The sequence below is a fragment of the Aythya marila genome (assembly GCF_965140915.1).
Source record: "Aythya marila genome assembly, chromosome: 2".
Lineage (NCBI taxonomy): Eukaryota > Metazoa > Chordata > Aves > Anseriformes > Anatidae > Aythya > Aythya marila.
Window position 1 is genome coordinate 2,977,629 of NC_139043.1, and position 24,070 is coordinate 3,001,698.

The window sequence follows — 24,070 nt, forward strand, 5'->3', positions numbered from 1 at the left end:
AAGTTTATGTTTCTCAGCCTTAGCAGCATGTGGGGGATTATGGTTAGGGCACCACTGTGGGCCTAGTTCTGATGCTGTAGGATGGAATAAGGGCTGTGCCCACTCATCACCTGCAAACGGATTTTCTGTGAGCCCTTCTTGCTTAGTACCAGATGTGAGAAAACGTGCTGGGTTTTCTTTACAGCTTAACAGGACCTATGAATACCTCTCCCACCACCTTCTTCACTCCAATCTTTTAGCCTCATGATGCTGAGTGTTCACTCACATCACAGCAAATGTTCATCATTTTGAATAGAAAGCTTTGTACAACCTGTCCCCTTCTTCCCAGTGTAGCTGAGATTCACCTCCAAATCATTAGATGCAGTGCCATGGGATGTTAGCAAAAATGAGGGAGAAAGGAAAAGAGACTGAGGTGAATCTCTGGAAATCTGAATGGATTATGAGAAAGGATTTGGAGGAGGTGTGATGTCCTCCTGTTTGGAGAGTCCATGCAAAGGGAGCAGGGTGGAAGAAAACCTAGGGCATCTGCAAGTGAACATAAATCCCTGCTAGTATAAGGAGATGACCATCTTTTAACATAATTTCTGCACCAGAACTGGCTGCCACCTGGGATCTGTTGAAGACAAAAGGAGCAGTGTCATTGCTGGTGCTCAGTTCTCCGTATGCAGGGGGAGTTAAGTACTCTCTGGATCTTATGCTGGGTCACTGCACAGCATACTCTTGCTGTACAGAATTAATAAGCAGAGTTATTTTACATGTGACAGGAACCCCAGAAGGACCTCCACTAAGGAAGCTCTCAGCAGCACTTAGAGCCAGCAAAAGGCCTCTCCAAGGTGAATAGCAAAACAGAGCTCCTATAGAATTCAAGAATAACAGAATTCAGGAAGAGGCAAGTAGACGTACGCGCCTCTACATGCTGCAACTGATGTTTCAAGGACTTTTGACAGCCAATATTGAGAAGGTAGTGACCTTGAAAACTCGGTAAAGTGGTGCTGTACAGCAAGGTCATCCAGAACTGAAGCCTTCTCCTTTTTCCTGAAGAACCTATGAGAATATATTTCCTGCATATTTCTTCCTCATAAACTGTCTGGGGTGTCCATTCCAAGAGGGAGGGTACATGTAATTTATTAGGAAGGTGCCTGGGTACTTATCTACAACCGCTCTGCTGAAGGAGCAGATAGATTTAGATAAGGGAAATGAAGAGCTCTCTAGGTGTGTTGGCAAAAAAAAATGCTCATTGAAGGTTGAATTAAACACTTCAGGGCATGCAAGGCTTAAAGATAAGCGAAGAACTTTGGCTGTGGACATATAGAATAGTGTTTTCATGGCTCCTCCTGTGCTAATGGCAAGAGAAAGCAAATTGGTTTGAAAAAAAAAAATGTATCTTTGACCCTTTCCCTTGGGTCAAGCTTAATCAGCTCCTGTTCTGGGGATGAGTTTTTTTGTAAATGTGGGTGCTTCATGAATTCTTCATTGATTAAAAAAAAAAAAAAAAAAAAAAAAAAAAAAAAAAAAAAAAAAAAAAAAAAAAAAACCAGATCAGTGTCAATGCATCTAGAAAATGTTGGTGTTTAAGAAATTTGAAGATGATGACTGGTTAGACTACAATATTCACCACTTGGCCCATTTCTTGACACAACATTTTCAAAATCACCACCACATGGAAAACACTTCAGAAACAAACTGCAGGAGAGTGGAAAATACAAAAGACAGATTTGATCATTGGAAACAATGAGGAGAATCAACAAAGAGAGCTACCAGAATGTTGAGTAACACTGAAATGAGATTCTGATCTTCATAGGCTTTCCCAGTCTTTTCTAAAGGTTTTGGTGGGTTTGTTTTTTTTTCAGTGGTGGTGGTGGATTTTTGTTTGTTTTTTTTTGTTTGGTGTGGGTGGAGTGGAAAGTTCATAAGGTTCATATCTCATAATCAATAAAAATGACAGGAAGCTGAAAGAATGTGGTTCTCCTAACAGTGAATTGACCATAGAAAGGGAGAAAGTGTTTACATTGGTAGCAAAGCAGAGACCAAAAGAAGGTGCTCTGACTGATGTTATCATACTCCAGAGTCTGCAAGTGAGCTAGGACGAGGACTGTGCTTAGCCGTGTTTAATAGCAGAGACATTATACATGGAGGGATGTTGAGATTCTACCCTGTATCTTCAGCTGGAAATGAAGTGACTATACACTCCTCCATAAAATGCCAAATTTACATTTCACTGTCTCAGTGCCTGATGACGCCTTGAGAACAAGACTCTTGCTGGAGATTGTCTTTTGCAGATTAAACTTTCCAGACTGTAACACAGATCAAAGCAAGGTGTGACTGTTTCCCTACTGTATTGAGAAGGGAGCAGTGTGAAAAGCAATTAAAAGTATTTCTACATGTTTTTATTTTTTTTATCTTAGATGATCTTCCCAGCAACGGAAACGAATAGTTAAGGACACCAACCTATAAACTCCTCTTCCTATGTCTAATATTTTCACTGTACCACTGCAGTAACTTCCAAAAACGTAGAGAGAGTCATGAGTTTGGATGTTCACATAATTTAAGTTTAATTGTAAACCTAAAGTTTCATTCAGGTCCTGTCAAAATAGCTAAAGAATGTTCTCCTGGCTTCACAACATGATGTATGGAGCCAACAACAGGTTGATTCTATCTCAGTGGATATTTTGTCTTTGTTAGGAACTGAATGAGGCACTTATGAAAGCTTTGGGAAGGGTATTGGTGACTTTGGTTGATGTGGGAACAAGCTCTATAGATATTTTAACCAAAATTAACCTTAGGCATTGGAAGCAGCCATCCTAGACTCTCTCCACAGTCAGTGGAGGAACTACTCTCTGAAGGATGAATCAGAGCAACTAAGTTTGTGCTCTTCTCTGGAGACTGGAAGCTTCACTGTAAACATCCTTTTCTCTCCAATGTTTATAGAGATAAGGAACATGTAGCTTTTGAGTCTACAGTGTCTAAATTTAGCTTCTGGAAATACTTCTTATCTCCCAGGTGTTTGGGGACTGAATGGGCTTTGAGTTGGAGATGTAGCACCCTAAGACTCCATAGGTTCAACAAGGTTACAGAGGGATCACACCAAGAAAATACTCTAAAGCCTGAAACAATGTTTTAGAAGGTGTCTTTAGTCCAGGAACTGTGATCCAGTGTTTCATATATAGTTTAACAATTAAATGAAAATGTACACAGCAAAGTCAAAGTGAAAACACCTGACACGGGCTCCATTTCATTGGCGTTTTTTGGCCACTAGTTGTTCCCTGAATTAATCAAAAGCTCAAGAAAATCCCCATCAAGCCACAAAGATGTGAAAAACAAGTTAGCTGGGTCCTTTCCTTGACTGCTCTTGAGCACTCCTGCAACTTGTCTCTGTCCTACAGCTTAGCTCTTTGCGTAGACTTCAACACAGCTCTTAGCTTTCCTGGGCTGGGCTTTTTCAAGGAACTTAGCCATCCCATATGTTAGCTATCATGATTCATCTGGAGACTCTTACAGTGCAGACATATCCCACTCAGCCAGTCACCCGGGTATCTTGATAGCCTAGTCAACACATTCAATGGAGGCAAAGTCATGATTCACCTAAGCAGACATCTAAAATGGGGCAGATGAATCGTACCCTAGAAGTGCCGGTTTCCTTCCACTAACTGATTACTAAAGCAGCCTGGGGTGTGTAGATAGATGGAGATGTCCATGTTGAGACATAAGAAGGTAGGTGAGATGAACACTATTCCTAGTCCACGTAAGCTGCTTGCCTTACTCTTTTAATTTGCTGGAAAGAGACAGGGACTTCTGGAGGGCAGTTCATACTTGTCTCACACTCCTTTCTTGGGTTAGGAAGAACTGTCTTTTAATGTTAGTTGAAATTAATCCTCTCCTAGTAATGCAGCTGAGGTGGAAAGAGACACCTAAGTTTAGGAAATCAGTTGAAAACCCTTTACTTTCTCAGGCACCTTCTACCTTGTCCATCTAAATTTAATTTACTGGGCAACATCTTGGAGGCCACCATCTTGGCTGAGCTGATTATCTTAGTGCCAGTGTTCTACCTAGGGAAATCTGGGTTTGAGAAATGAATGTCATGACATAGGGATGTCTCACCTGCCTGGAAAGGACAAATTTCTAAAGCATAGCCTATTCGCTCTTAGTAAAGCTGCTGAGTTGAGCCTAAAATACCTTGCTACCTGATGATCTGAATGTCCACCTCCTTTTCATCTCTGTCCTCTCTTTACTGGGTACCCACCAGGAAGGCATATTACTGACTGCAGATACTCTTCTCCCATAAAAATGACAGACAATGTCAAACAATTTTTATCCTAGTCTGGAAAAGTGATAATGTCAAGCTAATTTTCTTGTGAACCCAACCCCCTGAATGAAATATTTTTTTGTAATATATTATTTTATTTTATTTTATTTATTTTATTTAGAGCATCAGAGAGTGGAGACATACTCCCTGACTGCTTGTTGATAATACAAACACACCAGGCAGTTCCCAAATGAAAACCACACAGCAAAAATGAATGTAAACAGAAATATACACTGCCCAGGCAGGTTTCTGTTTGTCATTAATTCCAAGAAGAAAAGTCAATCAAGAGATTTAATTAGAAGAAAAGGAAATTATATTCTAAAAATCCCTTCACTTTTAGTAATCAAGGTTATTATTAGAAGCACCAGTAAAAACACTTTAAAAATCTATCTAATTAGCTACATATCTGCTGATCTCTCTGCATAGCTGACTTGTTTGTCTCGAAGGCTTCAACCAACAAAATGGTTCATGGACACTCCTTTCAGCAGGCTTCCATTTGGCTCAGCACAGAAGTTGCACTCAAGTTGTTGTTGTGGTTGTTGTTTTTAATTTTCATTTTAATCTCCACATTTTAACCAAAGCAATTCACAGACTGATGGTCAAAGTAGGCTCTCCATAACCCTGTGTCAGTACAGCAAAGCTGGCATTGTTTTGTGAACATATAACCCTGCTTTTGAAGTTTCCCAGATTAAAATTAGTGTGAGAGTAAAGTGAAAACCTGCTAAACTAATATCCAGAAGGACACTGGCAGTCATTTTAATAATTTATTTTTTAAACACTACAAACTGATTAGAAAGCCCCAGCATAAAGCTTTGCAAAGCACATGCCTGAATTAAACAGGTGTTACTGGAAATACTTTACTAAGGAGCACAAAATCTTTCCAAGACCACATTTTCAGGGAGGTTACCAATATGCCAGCCATGTCTCCAAACTTGCATGCACCCTTGCATGAACGTCTCTACTGACATGAGCCCCTTTTTTCACACAGGGGAATAGCATTGATATTGGACATTTATTAAGCCATGGGAGTGTTTTTTCTCAGCTTACCTTCTTTCCATTGGGACTACATTTCCATTCCCATTTCTCTACAGCACATGAAATTTAGCTCCTTATGAAAGTGTCATGGTGTAGTGAATTTAGCGTTCCTATGGCATTTAGCTCAGAGTCAGGTTTTTAGTTTTCATGGTCCAATCTGCTCAAATTTTTACATTGAGTTTCAGTGCACACAAGCTACCTGATAAGGTTCAAACATACAAGGCACACTGATGAACTGTGTGATGATCAACAATTTTTCATGTTTCCCTTCCAAAGACTTGGAGCATGGTGTCTTCTACAGTATTACCCTGTGTAGCTCTGAAAGTGCTTTTGACTCTCTAATCCCTGGGCTTCTGCAGCTGACAAATTTCCTGTAAAACCCACCTGCTTTTGTGCAGATATGTGTGGTTCTCAAAGAAAGAAATATGGTTTGATCTGCTGGTTGTGAAGGAAACTAACTGTATGAGATGAGAATCTTTAAGAAGAAGCTCAATGATAACTTTGAGAGGATGAAGGAAAGGGAAGGAAGATATTAAAGGTAGAGTTTCTTGCCCTGTTGGACCTGTAGAGAACCTCAGCAGAGAGATTATGTTGTTTTGGAGAGATGACAGTGTAAAAGATGTCTTCTGGAGAGGGGAATGCACAGAGGAACTGAAAATGTTGGTTTTCTCTTTCCATTATTGGATTCAGGTAAAAAGATGAAAGCCAGCCTGACAGCATTTCTTTTTCCTTGTGTTTTTTCCAGGTCCTTGGCAATTGGTCACCAGTATTCCTCCCTGGGGACTCAGCCCATCCTCTGCGGGAGCATCCCAGGATTGGTCCCCAAGCAGCTACGCTTCTGTCGGAACTATGTGGAGATCATGCCCAGCGTAGCAGAAGGGGTGAAGATTGGTATCCAGGAGTGCCAGCACCAATTTCGAGGGAGGAGGTGGAACTGCACAACTGTCAATGACAGCCTAGCCATATTCGGGCCCGTGCTAGATAAAGGTGAGCCTGGTGTTATGGGTTTGGTGACAGCAGTGTCCATGGTGGAGTAGCAGCAAAGATTTTGAGAAACCTGCTGTGAACTTGCATATGTCTGATCAATTTCTACATAAAACACATGCCTGAATGCCTGTCCTTTTCTAACCCCATGGCACTTCATGCCACATTCTCATCTCTTCCAGTGATAGAGGGGAAATAATGGGCTGCATGGCAGCGTCTGAACGCAGTCCCTTTGGAGATGGTTCCTAGGGGTTGAACTTATCAGACACCAGTGTTGGTGCTGTAGTGGAATACAAAGTTCAAAGGCCTGCAGAAATCTTATTGCTAATGGTTCTGCTTTCATTGTTTTTGAACATGGCAAATTAAGACAGTGCAGTCATTCAGGCAGCTAATTCTGACCCAGCTCCCCCTGATATAAGCTCCAGCTGATGTAAGTGGGAACTATTAGAAATATTTTGTCCTAACTTGCTGAATTGCTGGGTAGGCTCTGCCTCTCCCTTGAGCACAAAGGAGTTTGTCCACAAGGCAGACTTGTTTTGCATTTGGGTCCTGCTGAGATGGTAAATCCAGTTGCCCTGTGCAGAGCTACGGAGGAATAGGAGAGCACCAGAAGAGGAATGGAAAACCTTCCTTCTTTTTTTTTCTTTCTTCTTTTTTTTTTTTTTTTTTTTCCCTTTTCCTCTCTTCTTTTGGTTTAGCCAAAGGGAAACAGTTATATATTCCTGATAGTCTGGCAGCTGGAATTGCTTTCTCTGGAACAACGGGCAGCACTATTTGATTTTGTATAAGGAGAGGAGAGAGCATCTGGGATATGTTTCAGGGAACCCTTCTGATCCAGTGTATGTAGCTGTCCATCTCAGGGCACATCCTTCCAGGACTTGATGTCAGTAGAGAGGGGATTTTATGGGTTTTCATTTGTTTTTCCCCTGATGTGTGACTCAGAAGAGGCTCAGGCATTTCTTCCTCTGTGGATTTTTAAAAATATATCAGAGAGCATGGCGGCAGCCAGCAGAGAACAAAGCCTTGATTTGTATCATGGCCTCCACCAGCCAGAACAGGCATCTCACACGCACCCAGCAGAGGTGATTTCAGCCCTGGGTGGGTACCGTTACCCTGCTAGGAGCTGAGGCTCCACGCTTACACTGGTGTCACCATCCAGGTTTATCAGAAAGAGATCATCCCAAAACAATTACGCCTGTAAGAACCGCAGTGTGCTGCACTTACAGCCATATCAAGGTGTCATATCACAATGTTTGGCATGTAATTAAAGCGCTTATTCTGGGTGCAACACTCCTGGGTGACTATAGCGTTTGAATTAGGCCAGCACAGCAAAACATTTTTCCCATCGGCAACTTGCCCAAGGTAACTTGCCCAAGAGCAGCCACTGGGCACAGGGAGTAGGTAAACCAGATAAATCAATGCCTTTGCTTTGTCACAAGGCTGGATCTCCTCAAGGACACGTGGATCTCCTCGCACTCCCAGAAGCTCTTGGATTAGATACTTGGTGTCTCCTGTAGCAATGACAGCAGGAGGAAAGAGATCTTGACCTCCTGGCTGACCAAAGGGGCCCCAATCCTACAAGCATTATCTCATAACCATGTCAACATGAAGGGTCGGTCCCTGCTTGAGACTGCAGGCTTTCAGTAGCCAGGCTCAAAGAGGGAGAGAAGGCTGGGACGATTTCATAACTGAAGAATGTTGTTCCTTGAGGGAGAATCAAACCACCCTTCAGTTTTGCTTCACCTACAGCAGGAGGGGGGAGAAAAAACAGCTCAGTCACATTCTTGTGCGGCAGATCCCCCAGGGTAGGAACATATTTGAGCTCCTACCCAGAAAGAAAGAAGGAGAGAAAAGAAAAAGAAAAAGAGAAAGAGAGAGAGAACGAGAGAAAGAAGGAGAGAGAAAGAGAAAGAGGGGAAGAGACAGAGAGAAAGACAGAAGGAAAGAGAGAAAGAGACAGAGAGAGAGAAAGGGAGAAAGAGAAAGGGAGAGAGAGAGAAAGAGAGAAAAACAAGAGTGAGAGAAAGAGGGACAGAGAATGAGAAAGAGAGAAAGGGAGAGAGAAAAGAGAGAGAAAAGAGAGAGAAAAGAGAGAGAAAAGAGAGAGAAAGAGAGAGAGAGAGAGAGAAAGAAAGAAAGAAAGAAAGAAAGAAAGAAAGAAAGAAAGAAAGAAAGAAAGAAAGAAAGAAAGAAAGAAAGAAAGAAAGAAAGAAAGAAAGAAAGAAAGAAAAAGAGAGAGAGAGAGAGAAAGAGAAAGAGAAAGAGAAAGAGAAAGAGAAAGAGAAAGAGAAAGAGAAAGAGAAAGAGAAAGAGAAAGAGAAAGAGAAAGAGAAAGAGAAAGAGAAAGAGAAAGAGAAAGAGAAAGAGAAAGAGAAAGAGAAAGAGAAAGAAAAGAGAAAGAGAAAGAGAAAGGGAGAGAGAGAAAAGAGAGAGAAAGAGAGAAAGAGAGAGAGAGAGAGAGAGAGAAAGAAAGAAAGAAAGAAAGAAAGAAAGAAAGAAAGAAAGAAAGAAAGAAAGAAAGAAAGAAAGAAAGAAAGAAAGAAAGAAAGAAAGAAAGAAAGAAAGAAAGAAAAAGGAAAAACTCTGAATTGTGTCCTGAATTTTAAGTCACCCAAGATCCAACTTCAGCTTCCCATCTCTGTCAATAGAGGCCCTGTCTTCCCTCAGCACACACCAGTGTAGTCACTAAAGCAATTCCCTTTTGCCTTGCACGACTATCTGGACTTCTTTGATTGAAAAGGATTGATTTTAATGCCTTCAGGAAATACTTCCTAGGCCCAAATCTCTCTGAGGCTGCCTCACTGTCTGGGCTGCCCGTGCTGCTTTGGCATCTCATTGCTAATTCAGGGCTAGGCTCAGGCTGTGATTCAGCTGTGCCAAGCTGTCACCAGACCAGGCCCCTTAAGAGACATATTCTGATATCTCATTTGGAACCAAACTCTTTTCCCCACAGGCCCTATCTGTGGGAAGAAATCCCATCTGTTTCAGCTACAACTATGTATACATATATATATTATATAGATAGTATATATATATGTATATATCTTGTAGTATATATATATATAGTATATATAGTACATATACATGTACTATATATACTATATATAGTGTATATACATGTATATGAGTTTTCCTTGTAAAATGCTATGAGATAGGTGTCTCAGGTATCCTGAGTTGTTGGGAATTCAAAGACCAGGATGTTCTTATAGGAAGAGAAGTGAGTCTGATCTCCTTCCTCCTATCTAAGCCGATCTATCAATCATACATAAGGGGCCACAGTTCACGTTGCTTCTGGTCTCCCAGAAGTTCAAATCTCAGCTACTGTGGAGAGAAAAGCACTTGAAATTTTCTAACAGAATGAATTATAGAGGAAAAAATATGCTCTTATTTGTTTCTTTGGGGCTCATGATGTTTTTTTCACCTGTATTGTGTGAAGCAGTGGAGCAGAGTGTGGGTACAATCATGCGATATTAAGAGATCATGTTAGCCACAGCTCTTGCCCAGCTGCTTACCTGAGAGGTGTGGCTGCTTGTAAGGCAGTTTCCATATCCTTCAGTTGCCTAAAGAACAAGGAAAGATTTTAAAGTTGTCTTTAAAAATATACAGGATAAGATTCTGGAGTATGTACTAGAGGGACGTGCCTTCACCAACAACAGAAAGTGAACTGCGCAACCCAGGAGTTCTCCATCTCAGAGTTAAGTGGCTATTAGTAGTTGTGTCATTTGCCACATTTTTAACATTTATGGACTAAAGACAAGTTGTGGTGCATTTTCTAGCCTCTCAGCACAGTGCAAGCTCTCTTTGAAACTCCTCTAGGCAGAAATATGAACCAATCTCAAGAGAGCTAACACAATAAAAGCTTATCATGGCCCTGTCTCTTTAAAGGACCTCGGCACATAATTAAGTCAAAATAAAAGTTTCCTCCCTCTCCTCCTCCTTTCAATAAAAGTAAATTGCCTCAAACTATTTAAGCCCCCCAGTTCGTTTAAATTTAAAAAGGGAGCCCTTGTCTATCTATTTCTTTCACTCACTCCCACCTCCTTCTGCTAAAGACTGGCTGGGGCTCTAAACCTGCCAGCTGGGCTGAGAAATGGTTAATCGTCGTTGTGGAGGAGCAGCTTTTAATGAACTATTGAAGAATGATACATTGATGGAGTAATGGGAGTTTAAGTCGCTCTGTAATGAAACAGGTTCTCAGCGCGGACCCATTGTGGTGTAAATACGGCACGTCTCTCCCACTGTTTGGTCAGGGCTAAATAGCAGAGGCCAGAGGGGGGTCAGCTTATGGGGTCTCCGCTTTAGTTAATCAATCTGATTGGATTAGGGTCACTGCGATCCCTAATAATGTCAAAGGTTATGCCAAACTGGATTAAATGCTTTGTTGGGGAGGGCTCGGATTCTTTCAGCTTTCACCGACGGGGCTTGTTTATTAGAGTTTAACACTCGTGCAACCTTTGGAAGCCACTCCGTCCCTTTTTTCATACGTCGGGGCGTTTGCCGGCATGCAAGGGGTCTTGGACGAGCCAGGGCGGGTGGCTTTGTCAAGTGTCTGCACCCGTCGGATGTGCCCTCTGAGGACATATATCAAATTCCCCACTGGACAAATGAGAGTCTAATGGGTGATGCAGAGGCTCAGGGACATAAATTAATTCTGGAAATAATTGTTGGCCATTGATCATGCTAGAATGGAAAAGACCAGAGACACAGAAGTGGTGGAGTGCCCAGGTTCATGCCCTCCTGGCATAGACCCCTTCCTGCCCAGCAGAGACAGCCTTTTTGGTACATCTCCTGCCTGAGCAGTTACCAGGGTGGGTATGGCATGAAATACAGTGGATTTGAGACCACAGAATTGCTTTGGCTGGGTAGATGTCTTGCCTTCCAGCACAAATCAAAATGGGATGAGATGTCATCCACGGTGATCATGAATCCTAAAGAATTGCTGTTATGTCCACTCCTGATGTCACTGCAGAGGACACAGACTGTAGATACAGCAGAGTGTCCTTCAGAAAATGATGGCAAACCGTTTCCTTGAAGGACATCTTGCAAAGGAACGGGCAGCAATAATAGTGTATGATTGATACAGATATGAAATCACTGGATCCCAAATGCCTCTACCCTCCTCCCATTTCCCTCCTTCCCTTAGTAGCATGTTCATTGCATGTTTAAGACCTGTCAGGACTGTCAGACTATCCAAATTTCTTTCAAGATGCAGACTGGAGTATTTCACCTCAAGACTTCTGGAACGAAACCAAAATCTGAATTTGACTAGGACATCTCTTCCCAAAAGTTGTCTTGTCTTGACATACCACCAAGAGATAGAGGATCTAGCACTCCTTTTAGTAGTTTCCTCATTTCATGTGCAGCACTGCTCTGGCCTTGACAACCACTCACTATATTTTTCCTTGCTAGATTCAGGATAACTCTCATAGAGCAGGGCATTGTCTTTGTGATTTACACTTCATAAACAGGTCAGTCATCAATATCCTGCTAAGCTAAACATGTTGCTTGGGAGAACTTCTGACGTTGCTCTCCACCACAAGAAATTAAAAAGTTGAAACTGAGGCCCGCAGAAGAGCCATGAGTCAGCAAAATTGGGTGCGTTATGTCAGACAGTGAGACAGGTCAAGGGAGTTCCATCTGATGCTGGGGTCCTCTGGGCATGATTCATTCGATGCACTGTAGACATCTACGGTTAAATTATACACACCCTGAAGTTTCTACATCTCTCCATCAATCCAGGGAGGGAATCCAGGGAATCCAGCTCTCTGGTGAGAAGACTCCTGCTCCCATGGACCACATGAGGGGCAGAACAGGCGTTCGTCTAGCTCATTAGGGATGTGGGATTCAAGTCACATCTAGTATTTTATGGGATGCTGGCTGCTGTTACCTTTGAAGCTAGGCTTAATTTGGATTCTTGATCTTCTGGAGATAAGCCCCATGTCTCTTCTCTCTTAAGAATGCCAAGATGTAGCTATGTTGATGTGTTCACTCTTTTGTCCCTGTCAACTTGTGCCTAACAAAGTCCATGTGAGTTTTTCCCCAGGTTTATCAGGGACAGAAAAAGACTTCTAAATTCAGTTATAATACCTTGGAGACACAAGTATCCATATTTTTTTTTCACGTTGTGTTGTAACAATACCACTGCACGGGCTCTCAGATAGAGCTGATCTCATCTACTAAAGTTAGATGTCGAAGTCTGAGCTAGTCACCCCAGGCTCCCTTTGTAGTCAGTGGAGAGCAGTTGGTATCTCCAGAGAGCAATTCATCTGACCTATCTTAGACACCTATCTCAGGATAACATGAATCATACCAAGATGTTTATTTCTCTCCATTGACTATAGAGGGAGCCTAGGGCTACAAGCTCAGACTTCGATGTGCACTTCTTAGAGGCCCATTTTGGGGGGCAAGTAGCTCCCACCCACCTCTGCCTCTCTCCTGTTAGAAAGCAGTCCTGACATCCAGCCTGTGTTGGAGAGGCCATTTTAGTAATGTAAGAACATGGCACCAAAAAGGATCTCCTGGACCACTGAGTACAGACAGTCCCTTGCTATTTCAGGCATAATCCCATCCCATAATGTCTTGCATGATTTAAAATTAAGATGTTTAGCAGACCTCATCATATTTTCCTGATGGCATTCTGGCATCTCAGTTGTCTCTGTGCCAAATGCTTCCCCCCCCTTCCCCTACTCTAGATCAGACTTCTCCACTTCTGCAATAAAGTAAGGCATGAGCAGAAAGCCACAAGATACTGATCCATCCAGGAGGTTAGTTACATGTAGGAGGTACTCTCTGCTCTCTCATGAAACTCTTCCCAAGAGGATCTGATTTCCAACCACACCCCGTCTACCTCTCCGCTAATGGCAATTTGGGCAGCTGCCCTGGTATCAACAACGGAGATCTACAAACTCTACCCTGTAACTATGGGGAAGGAAACTGGAAGGATCAGGATTGAAAATGTGACTATGCAAGCTCCACTCAGCCATCAAGATGCATAAATACTGTAGGCCAGAGATTTGCCAGTGCTGCTGAGAAAAAAGACTGGCAGCTCCTGGCTCGGGACAGAAGCATCAGTTGTGCTCGGTGTCAGTATAAATTGAGCGTGGAGCTGGGGATTACTTCAGGAGACGAGACAGTAATAAGCGCCAGTATATCACAGCACTGCCTGATCCTATGTTCCAGCCCACAGGTACAGAACAGCTCATATCCATGGCTGCAGCGTTTCTGAACTGACTTTACTCACCTCGCTCAATACCAGCAGCAGCTCTGGAGAGGAATTGGGTTTTGGGGAGGTCTGTATGGGCAGTAATCACCCCTCTGGTTTGTAGCCCATGTCCATACTGGGAGATTAGTAGCTTCCACAGAGCCTTGGCAAGAATAAAGTTGCAATAAAAGCAAACATAGATGCCAAGGGAACTTGCCAATGTGTTAGTCCTTCAACCTTTGGGAGCAGGATACCCATGACGTGGCTAAGGAGCTCCTTGTCTTACTGCTGGGGCTGCCGGTAGGGCCAGGTCAGCATCCAAAGGGATCACTTCAGCCACTTGTGACTTGAGTGGAGTACGAGGACAAGCACTGAGCAGCCCTCTGGTACCACAGGATAGCACCCAGCAGACCATGGTTAACATCACGTCTGGCTGCATTTGCCTCTCCAATCCCAGCATGAATAGGTGAGACAGCTGGAGGCTGCCCTTGGTCTGTGTTCGGTGGGCTTAAGTGTAGTTAGGGTTTCTTAGCAAGAGGTCCTGACCTTATCACCTCTCCACCTGCAAAGTGATCCTGGGATAAAGACCTGGCTCTTGTGCCTCTGCAGAGCCCTCTGAGCCCGTATAAACAGCTCCCTTCTGCAGCCAACACCCAGACAGAGGCTGCAAACCCAGGAGAGTGCCAATGGTGAAAAGGAAACAGCAGCAACGCCAGGAGCCGATCCTGTTTGCTCGCCGCGCTTCCTCCTACCTCCCACTCCACCAGCCTTCAGCTGTCAGCCCTGACATGGAGATTTTTTTCTGGCGACTAAAACATTAGACAGGGGATCGGGGAGGGGAGCAGGAACAAGACAGCCCGTGGCTACAAAACCGGTGGCGTCTCTCCCGGCGGCGGGAGGCACTGGAAACTTCTGCCTCAGGCAGCATGCACAATGCGATGGGCTGGCAGCAAGCGGGCTGTGCAGTTATAGATTTATTTCCTCCCCCCCTCCTTCCCCTTTCCCTGCTGGGTACATTGCATTCCCCAACTGGGCTCAGACTGGTTGCAACAAGGAGCTCCCTCTGCCGCATCCCAGTGTGCCAAGTCCAAGCGTGGGAGCTAGTCCTAGACAAAAGGCAACAGTAGAGGGAGCTGATTAGCATCCCTTTGTCCTGGGAGAATCCCGACCCCAAATGGGCCCTCTGCGCGCAACGGGCGGCACAGACACGCACACGCATGGACAGGAGCCAGGAGGGAGAAGCAGGCGGCGGAGGCTCGGTCACCTCCACCCATAAGGCCACCACGGCAGGCTCAGGGGGAAGGGGACGTGGTGGGCTTCAACCCCAAGCACCACATCCCAACCCACCCCTGTGGGATGGGTCCTGAGCTGGGGTCTGCGAGGGTGGCTTTCTTTGGCTGAGGAGCTAGCCATGCGTCTGCTGATATGTACCTAACAGCCAAAACAAGCAAAGTCTGCTGACAAAGAGGGAGCCAAGCCAGTGAATGTGGATTCTTTTTTTTCCTTTTTTTTTTTTTTTTTTTTTTTTTAACCCTGGGAGATGTGTTATAAGCTGTCAGTGCTGAATGGATGCAGGGATTTTAAGGCCAGAAGGGGCTGCAGGATCATCAGGTCGGATCCCTATAGAGCATTTCCTCCTGTTTCTACATGAGCAGATACAGATGGGCAGCAAGAGAAGAAAAACAACATGTAACACTGCCCTGCACACTCTTTCCTGCACGCCAGGGGAATGGATGCACTGCCTGCATGTCAGGGGTTTCTCAGAGTACTGCAGTCGTGTCCATGGCCTGTCTCTCATTCACACACACTTCACAAACCTCCTTGGCACCTCCAGTGCAAGGGGCTGCAGAGCAGGATAAAGCCCAGGCGCTTCTCAGCAAGAGATAAGTTAGCATGGTCCCTGCAAAGGCCTGCTAGATACTCCTTGATGTATTAACTTCTATGGTTCCCTGCTCCCTCAGCCTCATCTTTCAGGGAGGACATTCTTCAAAGGAAGGACTTGTCATCCAAGATGCATAGGATTAACAAAGAGGCAGGGATCAGGCTTCAGGGGGAGGGAATTGTTAAAAGGGACTGTTATGACTGTATTTTAGTTGTACCTGTGAATGATGTGCTCGTAGGAGCAATTACAGCCATGTTGCACGGGCTGTTGATTTAAGGCTGAGAAGTGAGGACAAAGCAGGAATGAGAGAATAACAGGGGTGCTACAAAGAAGAGGCATTTTTTTGGACAAAGAGCATGCGATGGGTGAAGCTTAGGTACCTGAGGATTACCTAAAGTGGACCCAAAGGTATTAAGCAGGGAAGTTTCCAGTGTACCATCTCCTGCTCACTCTCAGCATGCTCCCACAGCTCGCTGAGATGCTTCTAGGGAGTGCTGCCCACAGCACATCACTAAGTGGGCCAAAAAAAGAGGACAATAAATATAACAAAATATGGATATGCTTTCAGGAAAAGCTTGAAGGAAGCTGTCGTGGCCTTGTTTTAACTGAAGCTGGAGGCACGGAGGGTGTTAAGAAGCAGAAGGAGGCATGGTGAACATCAGGGAGGCTCTGAAGCTTTGGCTGTAGGTGGCTGTAGAACCTGAAGGCAAAACACAGCCAGAAATCCAGAGACCAGCAAAATACCCTGGGCAATACAGAGCCATCCACAAGGCTTGAGGTGGAACTCAACAATGAATACAGGTCATGAGTGTAGGAATGGAGAGCATCTTCTCCTTTTATTTCATACTAGGGAGACCCATAAAGGGTCACCCGACCCTTCCTGGAAAAGAAAAAACAGTTTATAAAACATAGGTGTTATTTGGCTGTCTGCTCCAGACTCTCCCTGGGCCAATGACAGGGAACAAGGCAGAAAAGTTCTTATTCTGTCTCTGCTTTTGGCTTTGATAGAGACAGTGAAGCAGGTCCTTGCTCCTCATCATCTCCATTTCCCACGGAGTGCATCACAGAAATGACAGGACACTTCAAAGAGAGTGATACCAAAGTAGGTCATACGCAGGGCCCTGCAGCTCTTGCAACATAATTTGGGTAGTTTTATTGGGCTGCTTATAACTGTTGCTCTCAGGTTTGATCAACGGGGCAGTAATGCTTCACGGAACGTTTCCTGGTAGGCTGCAGTTTGTTGACTAAGCATCTGGCACAATTTCCTTTCCATTATTTCCAGGTGCTAAATCACATTAAATGATAGCTAATAATTATGGTTTATCCTTTCCTAATCATGCTACTTTCCCAGGGAAGCTGTTGCCACAGGGATGTTGTGGGAGTGTGAATGGGTGGGGAGGGCACAAGGAGATATTTCTGTTCACCCGGAGACATAAAAAAGTTGGAGACCCCTTAGGCTAGGCACACAGAATCCAGCACAGGAGATATTATATCTTGTCACAGACATATTTGTTTATTTACTGCGCCAGTTTTCAATCAGAAAAGTCAGCTACATAAAAATGGAGGTGTTTTGCAAAAGCCCCAAAATTTCAAGGCAAAAATGCACGGCTTTGACTTTCTTGTTTTGTTTTGTACGTTTCATCTGAGTTCTTGAACAGAACTCATTTTACTTCTTTTTGGTTTGAACACGATCTTATGTCAAAATAGCAAGTCATTAAATTATCAAAGAAGCACATTGCTGTACACTTAATATTTTATAGAATATTGAAGTGTTTTGATATCATTGAAGCTGAATGATTTCATCTTGTCAAACAAAATTCCAACATTAACAAGATAAAATGCTTCAACAGCCTATTTTTTTCAGCCTTTTATCACATGGAAACATTCAGACTGTTATATTCTCTGTCTGATTTTCAACACTCTCTCAAAATAAATAAATAAATAAAACCACCACTAGAATTTCCCATAATATGGAAATCTGATTTTTTGGCCCTCATTGCTAGCCTGAGGCATGACATACTCTTCAGATAACTCCTTCATTCTGACAAGCTGCCTAAATCCAAATTCACTGGGAGTGAAGTAACAACAGTGCTCTCCTAAGGACCCCCTAAATTCATAAAGCAGCCTTACAGCTCTATAAAACAGGGGCTGTAATAGATAGGCCCCAAATCCATGGCTCATTCTCCCCTGTTATAAAACAGAGAGTTCCACCAAGAAGATGCTCCAGCAGGAAATTGCACAGATTCTTCTTGGAGAAATAACAAAAGGTGGCAAAGTATTTTAGTGCTGCTGATTCTCGGTGGAGGAAGATGTTTGTGTTCATCCAGCATTTTCAGTTTGCTTTCCTGGCTGCATTTCAGATATAGATTGTTCCACAGCTGGAACTGAGAGCCCTGAGAGGGACAGGTGGGAGCTCTGTGGGGCACAGACAGTCTCTGTTAGATGTTCAGTCACACAGTGGCATGTGATGACATTTGTAATAGCAGTAGCATAAATTACATCTGAAATGAGGAATATTTTGTATATTTAGCTCCTCTGAGCCCAGTGTCTTCTCATTCAAAAGTTACTGCACGTCGCTTGTGCCTGAACACGTTAATTGTGTTCACTGAAAGCAAGATGCCTACAAATAACAGGTTTTGAAAAGTTCTCTGTGTGACTTTATTATTTATAACTTTGGTCCAACACATTCCCATGTCATGATATTGGTCCTTGTGGACTAGGAAAGAGTTGAGAGAATAGAAATATCATATTACAAAATACTGTGTAGCTCCAATGAGCAAGAAAATGGCATCATGCCTTCTTGTGCTGGTTTTCAGAATGGCAAAAGGACACTGAAGTTTTTGAACTGCTCAGCCAGGACCATGTTTCTTATGTTTCTCCAAACAAAGGAGCTAATAACCAAACGTAAGAATTAAAAAATTTCACTAAAACCTGTCACTCCAACCTGAGCCATTAGTACGTTTGTTCATTATTCATGTTAAGGCTACTATGACTTCTCTGAAATCATTAAAACAACCTAATGTGAGGCCAATGTTTTCAAAAAGCAAAGAAAAGCAAGAGTGAAAAAAAGTGTTTGCTTTGTGCTTCTTTAAAGAGATCCCAACATATCTCTGTGTTTAACCTGACTTTCCCAGTAGATATTTTAGAAATGGATGATACTGTGCTCCAGCACACTCACCATTACAGCTCTGGCACGAGCCTCATACAACTGTTGTTGGCTGCAAAATAATAGTTAGGCAGTCCTCAGAGGAGGAAAGATGCAATTTAAAAATATATGTATCAGCATTACAGCTCCACTGGCAGAGAAGCTGTAATCATCAGTGTTGCAACTCAGTGAGATCACTGCATCAAGCACTCTGAATTATTACCTACACGTATTTGCCTATTTTATGAGGTTGATCACTACTGTGTTTAACCAAAAGCTAAAAGCGTATCAGGCTTCTCTTGCTAGGGGTGGGTACTGTGCTGTTTGAGAGGCTGTGGGGCTGACTGATAATTTGTCATCCTCTCAAGATGATTTTGCCCACTGCTGTTTTAGAGTTTCCTTTGATTCCATCACCTCTTCCAGAGTAAGGCAGATGTTCTTCATTCCAACTGGGCAACTGAACCAGGTAACCCAGCTTAAAATGACAGAAGAGCTAGGCTTGGTCCTGATTGGGATCAGATGGCTTGGGATGAATCCCAACACATGATAGCGGATCTTCTTCATTCTATGAGCCGTATGTGACATGCATCAGGAAATCCAGGGTAGTGGTGCACCAGGGCTACCTCAGATGATGACGGTGGCTCCTCTGGAGCTGGCCTGGACACGCAAGCCACATCCCAGGCTAACGGCAATACTGAGCTCTCTAGCCCCTACACAGCATAGCCCTGCTGCTAACCACACACCATAGCTGGGGCAAAAAATGTATGCAAAATCTTGGAGAGCCACAAGTGACTCAGGAGCTGCTGGGCAGCCACTCCTGCCTTGCCGGCTTGAACTTTGGCTACTCAGCCAAACTAGTACCCAAAACTGCCTTGAACTTAAGTTACTCAGCCAAACTGCCTTGGCTTAAATACTGTTTTTACTTACCTTAGCTAACTGAAGCTAGCCAGCCTGGGTGAAGTATGTGTCTCCTGTGTGTACAGCTTAGTGGATGGGAGCTCTTCCTTTTCATGCTTGATCTCTAAGCAGCTTTTCTGACTATGGGAATCTGCAAATGGTGGGTGGGCATTTTGCTTTTTAAGTTAAATATATTTACTTAACAGGACTTCAAGCTTCAGAGACTGACATGTTGCACTTAGTATTAAAACGAGGGCAAATACAGGCTCTGAAACGTGAAGAATCCCTGCAAGAACTCACCAAAATCTCTGCTCTCTAGAAGAGATCCCATCTCCAGGGAGGAGAGGAAACCTATTCTCAGCTCTGCTTTGCTCAGCTCTGTTCACAGTCCCTGAGCTCTCTGCAGGCTTGCACCAACCCCTAAAATCAGCACCAAAGTTGATGGTGCTGCCCATAGTGCCTATGTGTATCCAGAATACCAAACATACCAACTAGAATAAAAGTACAACAAAATCTGCACCATAGCCAAGAAAAACACCAGAAAAAAAAAAAAAAAATGTATATGTTCAAGAAAGGCAAGCGGATGGAGAGAAACAGGAGTGATTTATGGGCAGCAGATAATATTTATTTCCAGAAGTGGCAGTGTTCCACTGCTAGATAGTATGGGATGGAGTATGCTGGATGACCCAACGTCAGCATCTCCAGCTGGCTGACTTCCTCCCACACCAGGGCATCCATCAGCCTCCACAACACTGGTGGCCAGTGATAGACCCAGCATGGGAGCTGAATTTCTGAAGTATACCATTCATCTGAGGAGCAACCGTGTGGTCAGTCCTAAGCCAGGAACCAGACCCGATTTCCTTTAACCCACTGACAGCTTTCCACCCTCCCCAGTTCACATCCTTTGTGAACACATGCAAAGGCTCCATATCCCCTCGCCAGTTGCTTAATCCATTCCTTCCCGCCCCACTGCCAATATAATAATGCCCCACTGAGGAGACCCACCCACCAGGAAATCCCCCTTTAACACCCTGCAAAGGAGCAGCCAGATTTATCTCTGCTGCTCTTCTGGAAAAGTAAATGAGGACTCATCGGCTGTAATCCCCCCTTCAGATTTCAAGATGAGGCCTGTGTTCCCGTATTAGCATTTCTAACAGCTTCTACGTGTGTACTGCAAGGCACAGAGGTAAATCACGTACCGGCACATACTTCAGGTGCCCTGCTATCTCTCTCTGGAGACACAAATGGCTGAGCCTTTGCAACAAATTCATAAAAATGCCTGAATGAATTGAGTTAAATGGGCTTGGAGATCTCCCTGAGGAATGAATGTCATGATTCATCCGTAGCCTGCTGCTAGAGGGTTTGGGGACTGCTCCTTACGTGTGGTGACACACAGCATCGCCACAGGCCTCGTTTTGAGCGTGGCAGCAGTGACTTCCTTGGGGTGGGTAAGGAACAGGTATTCCAGCTGGAGGAAAACTGATATTTCTGCAGCTGAAATGACGGCAAGGCCTTTCAAGACTTCCACAAGTCTTGAGAAGCCTTGACAAGGTCTCCAAAACCTATGGGCAGATGTCATCCACTGAGCAGATGAAGGTTCAGGGTGAAGGTGACCATTTAAGATGTAAGTGACTGATCATTTCTCGCTGTTTTTGAGGCTTTGCTGTTTCATGATGGAAGTCTTAGGTTTGTTAAAGAGCTCCAGGAGGTGTTTTTGTGGTTTCTGATGGGCAGTAGGAGGCTGGGAAGGGATAGAGAGGTCACAGGCCTCCACCAGAGCTGACTGGTGTGGCAGCCCCTTCTGAGCCACACAGCGTTTTATGTCCCCCCTGATATACCATGCTGTTATACCACGCACCCTGAGCACAGCACAGCACACCCAGCCTTCCTGTGAGGAGTTGTCCCAGGCAGGCTTTCGAATTAAACCTCTATTACACAGTTACCTGAAATTCCTGGAGACCGGATTTTCTGACCAAGGCTGTGAATCAGACCTGGATGATGCTAAACTATAGATTGTGTGATTTGATCTCAGCCTTTTCCCAAGACCCAGACTGAATTGGTCCTCTTAGGATAAGCAAATTCCAATGACTTTTGCTGTGCTGTTTGGGCTAATTTTTGCCTTCTTTTTTTGCATTGTCCCTGCCTACCTGGAAGTTGGAAATACTAATATATCTGCTAGACTCCTGAATCACATTGTCCACTAAAGAAACTTGTTGGGCCATGCAATATGCAAGCCCAAGAGTTTTTACACCTCCCAGCTAACTCTGGAGACACATCCATTTGGAAGGATGCATTTTCAGGCCCATAGACGTCAGAAACTTTGTTGTGCCAGCACAAATCCCAGTTCCCGTTTCCATACTCAGTCCTGCAGCAAGCCTTTTTGCTGGCAAGTCTGGAGCTGCACTGAAGACGTGAGCCATTTGCATGATTAAAGGTTGCAGGACCAAGCTGATTAGGAAGATTCAGCAAATTCTCCAATCAGAGCACTAGCACAGATCCACTAGGTGAGGAGCTGGCTCTGGGTACGTAGCTGGCTTCTCCTCAGAGACACAGAGCAACTTCCACGGGTTTCCACTGAGAGCTGGAAGTTATCAGCTTCTCTCAGCATTGATCTCTGCACCTGCAGAGCGAATGCCTGTAAATATTGTTGTGGGTTTAGTGGCTTTTTCTTTCTAATATCAAAACCTGCTGCTTTGATTAGAGGTGGGGAGAGGGGAGGTGGAATCTGACACTGTTTTCTGGCATTTAGTCTCTAATTAGAATATTCCCTTTGGGTATTAAAAAAAAAAAAAAAAAAAAGATATTAAATTGGCCCAGATTTTTTTTTTATGAATAACACTTTAATTAAATTTTTACGTATTAAATGTGCAACAATTGAAATAGTTAGACAAATAGCACGAGTGTTAGTCATGTGTAAGCAAAGGGATGAATCAGCCGAAGACTGCGTATGTTACAACACCCTCTCTCTCCGAGGGCACATGTGAGATGCTGAAAGGCAAAGGAAATTATCCAGGAGAGATGGAAACGAGTAAGAAGAGGGAGCATAGGAAAAGGCCAGGAGAAAAGAGGGGAACCCACTGGGATTAATAAGGTAAGGGCTCCCTCACTTATACCATGACTCAGGCACAAGTCACGGAGTGAAGGGACCTGAGCTCTGCTCCCAGCTCAACTTCACAGCATTCACTCCTCTTCCTCTCTTTCTTCCACTTCCACCTCCTTTGCTTTACCTGGGTTAGTTTAATGAGTTCTCCTCCATGTCCACTGAAATCACAGCTGGGTAATGGGGTTCAGCCTTAGGAAGGGCAGTCTAACGGTGAGGGCAGTGAAGCACAAGAACAGATTGCCTGGGGAAGGGGTGGGAGCTCCGACCTGGGAGGTTTTTGAGAACAGGTTAGACAAACATCTGTCAGGGATAGTTTAGGCAGACAGGATCCTGCCTTTGGGCAGAGGGGTGCAAGGTCCAGGTCTGATTTTGATGATTTTGAGGTTTTCTGGAGCAAAGGCTGAGCCTGCCAGCCTAACTGTAAGGTGCCTGCCTTTCAGAGCAGAGCTGACTTCAGCAAGGGCTTCTAGACATAAGCATCATTCAAAATTACAAGAAGTGAGATGTTTCAGTAGGAAAAGTAGGCTTTTCTGTAGAAAAAGTTATAGCTTCTATAACAAGAGTCACCCCCAATAACATTCGCTTAACTTTTCTGCCATTTCCATGATATTACGTAAAGGTTTCTCTGATTTATACCAGGCCAAGAGGAGAATCATGCCTCGTGTTGTTTTGCTGATGGCCAAACTTTTACTTTACCAGATTTATTCAGTAACTGATTTTCAAAGACATTTCCTAAGGGTTCTTGGTTGTTCTTTTATTTTTTTCACACTTCTCATCTACCTCCACTCATTACATAGGGCAGCAGCAGCCTTGCCACCAAGGGAGCTTACATTTAATAGCAAGAGAGGAATCTTTAGCAGCTCCTATCCCAAGAGGCCATAGGATGCGTGACTTTGATTTACTGCTGTAAGACAGGCAGGGATGAAAGCGATGTGCACTGCCAGTAAACCCTTGAGGTACTGGGTTCCTCCAGCAGTTTGGTAAATGCCTTCCGCTCCTGCTGAAGTCACCAAAGACCATGTATGCAGAACAGGTCATCACCCTTCCTTCCCATCCAAGTTAATGTGCTGGGTGAGGGGTCATGTGTCGTTCCCACCAGCTCTGGAGTGCCCACACCCATAGCTGTGGGGTGTGGATGCCCTTTGACAACCTGTACCAGAGCTTCAGGAGCATTTAGAATGCAAAATCAGGAATAACATCGTGACCAGTTGTCAGATATGAAGGCAGGGTTGACACATGAGCAAACTAGCACTGAGCAAATTAAAAGCAGTTAGGATAAGAAGTAGAAGCTGGGAGTTGCAAGTTTCCTTGCTTGGCAAAGCTCTGGACCAGACTTGTAATGCAAAAGAGAAGAAGAAACTATAGCAGTGATGTATAGCCTGAGGAAGAGAATGCTTCATCAAAGCAAATATTATCATTTGGCTTAAGATGGGTTAACATAGACAAACCCAGAGACAGAGGTGGAAGCTGGAACCCTACATCTCTCCTGTGAAACCAAACCCACAGCACCTGCCTCTTCT

General features: G+C 44.0%; 1 protein-coding gene across 2 annotated transcripts in view; it reads left to right on the forward strand.

Annotated features, from left to right (window-relative positions):
• The window catches only part of WNT3A (Wnt family member 3A), an 88,082-nt gene that overhangs the window by 43,575 nt on the left and 20,437 nt on the right, over positions 1-24,070 (forward strand). For both annotated transcript variants that reach the window (XM_082752086.1, XM_082752087.1), the window contains one exon: positions 6,084-6,325. In XM_082752086.1, the coding sequence (XP_082608212.1) occupies positions 6,084-6,325 (242 nt within the window). The remainder of the gene's footprint in view (positions 1-6,083; positions 6,326-24,070) is intronic.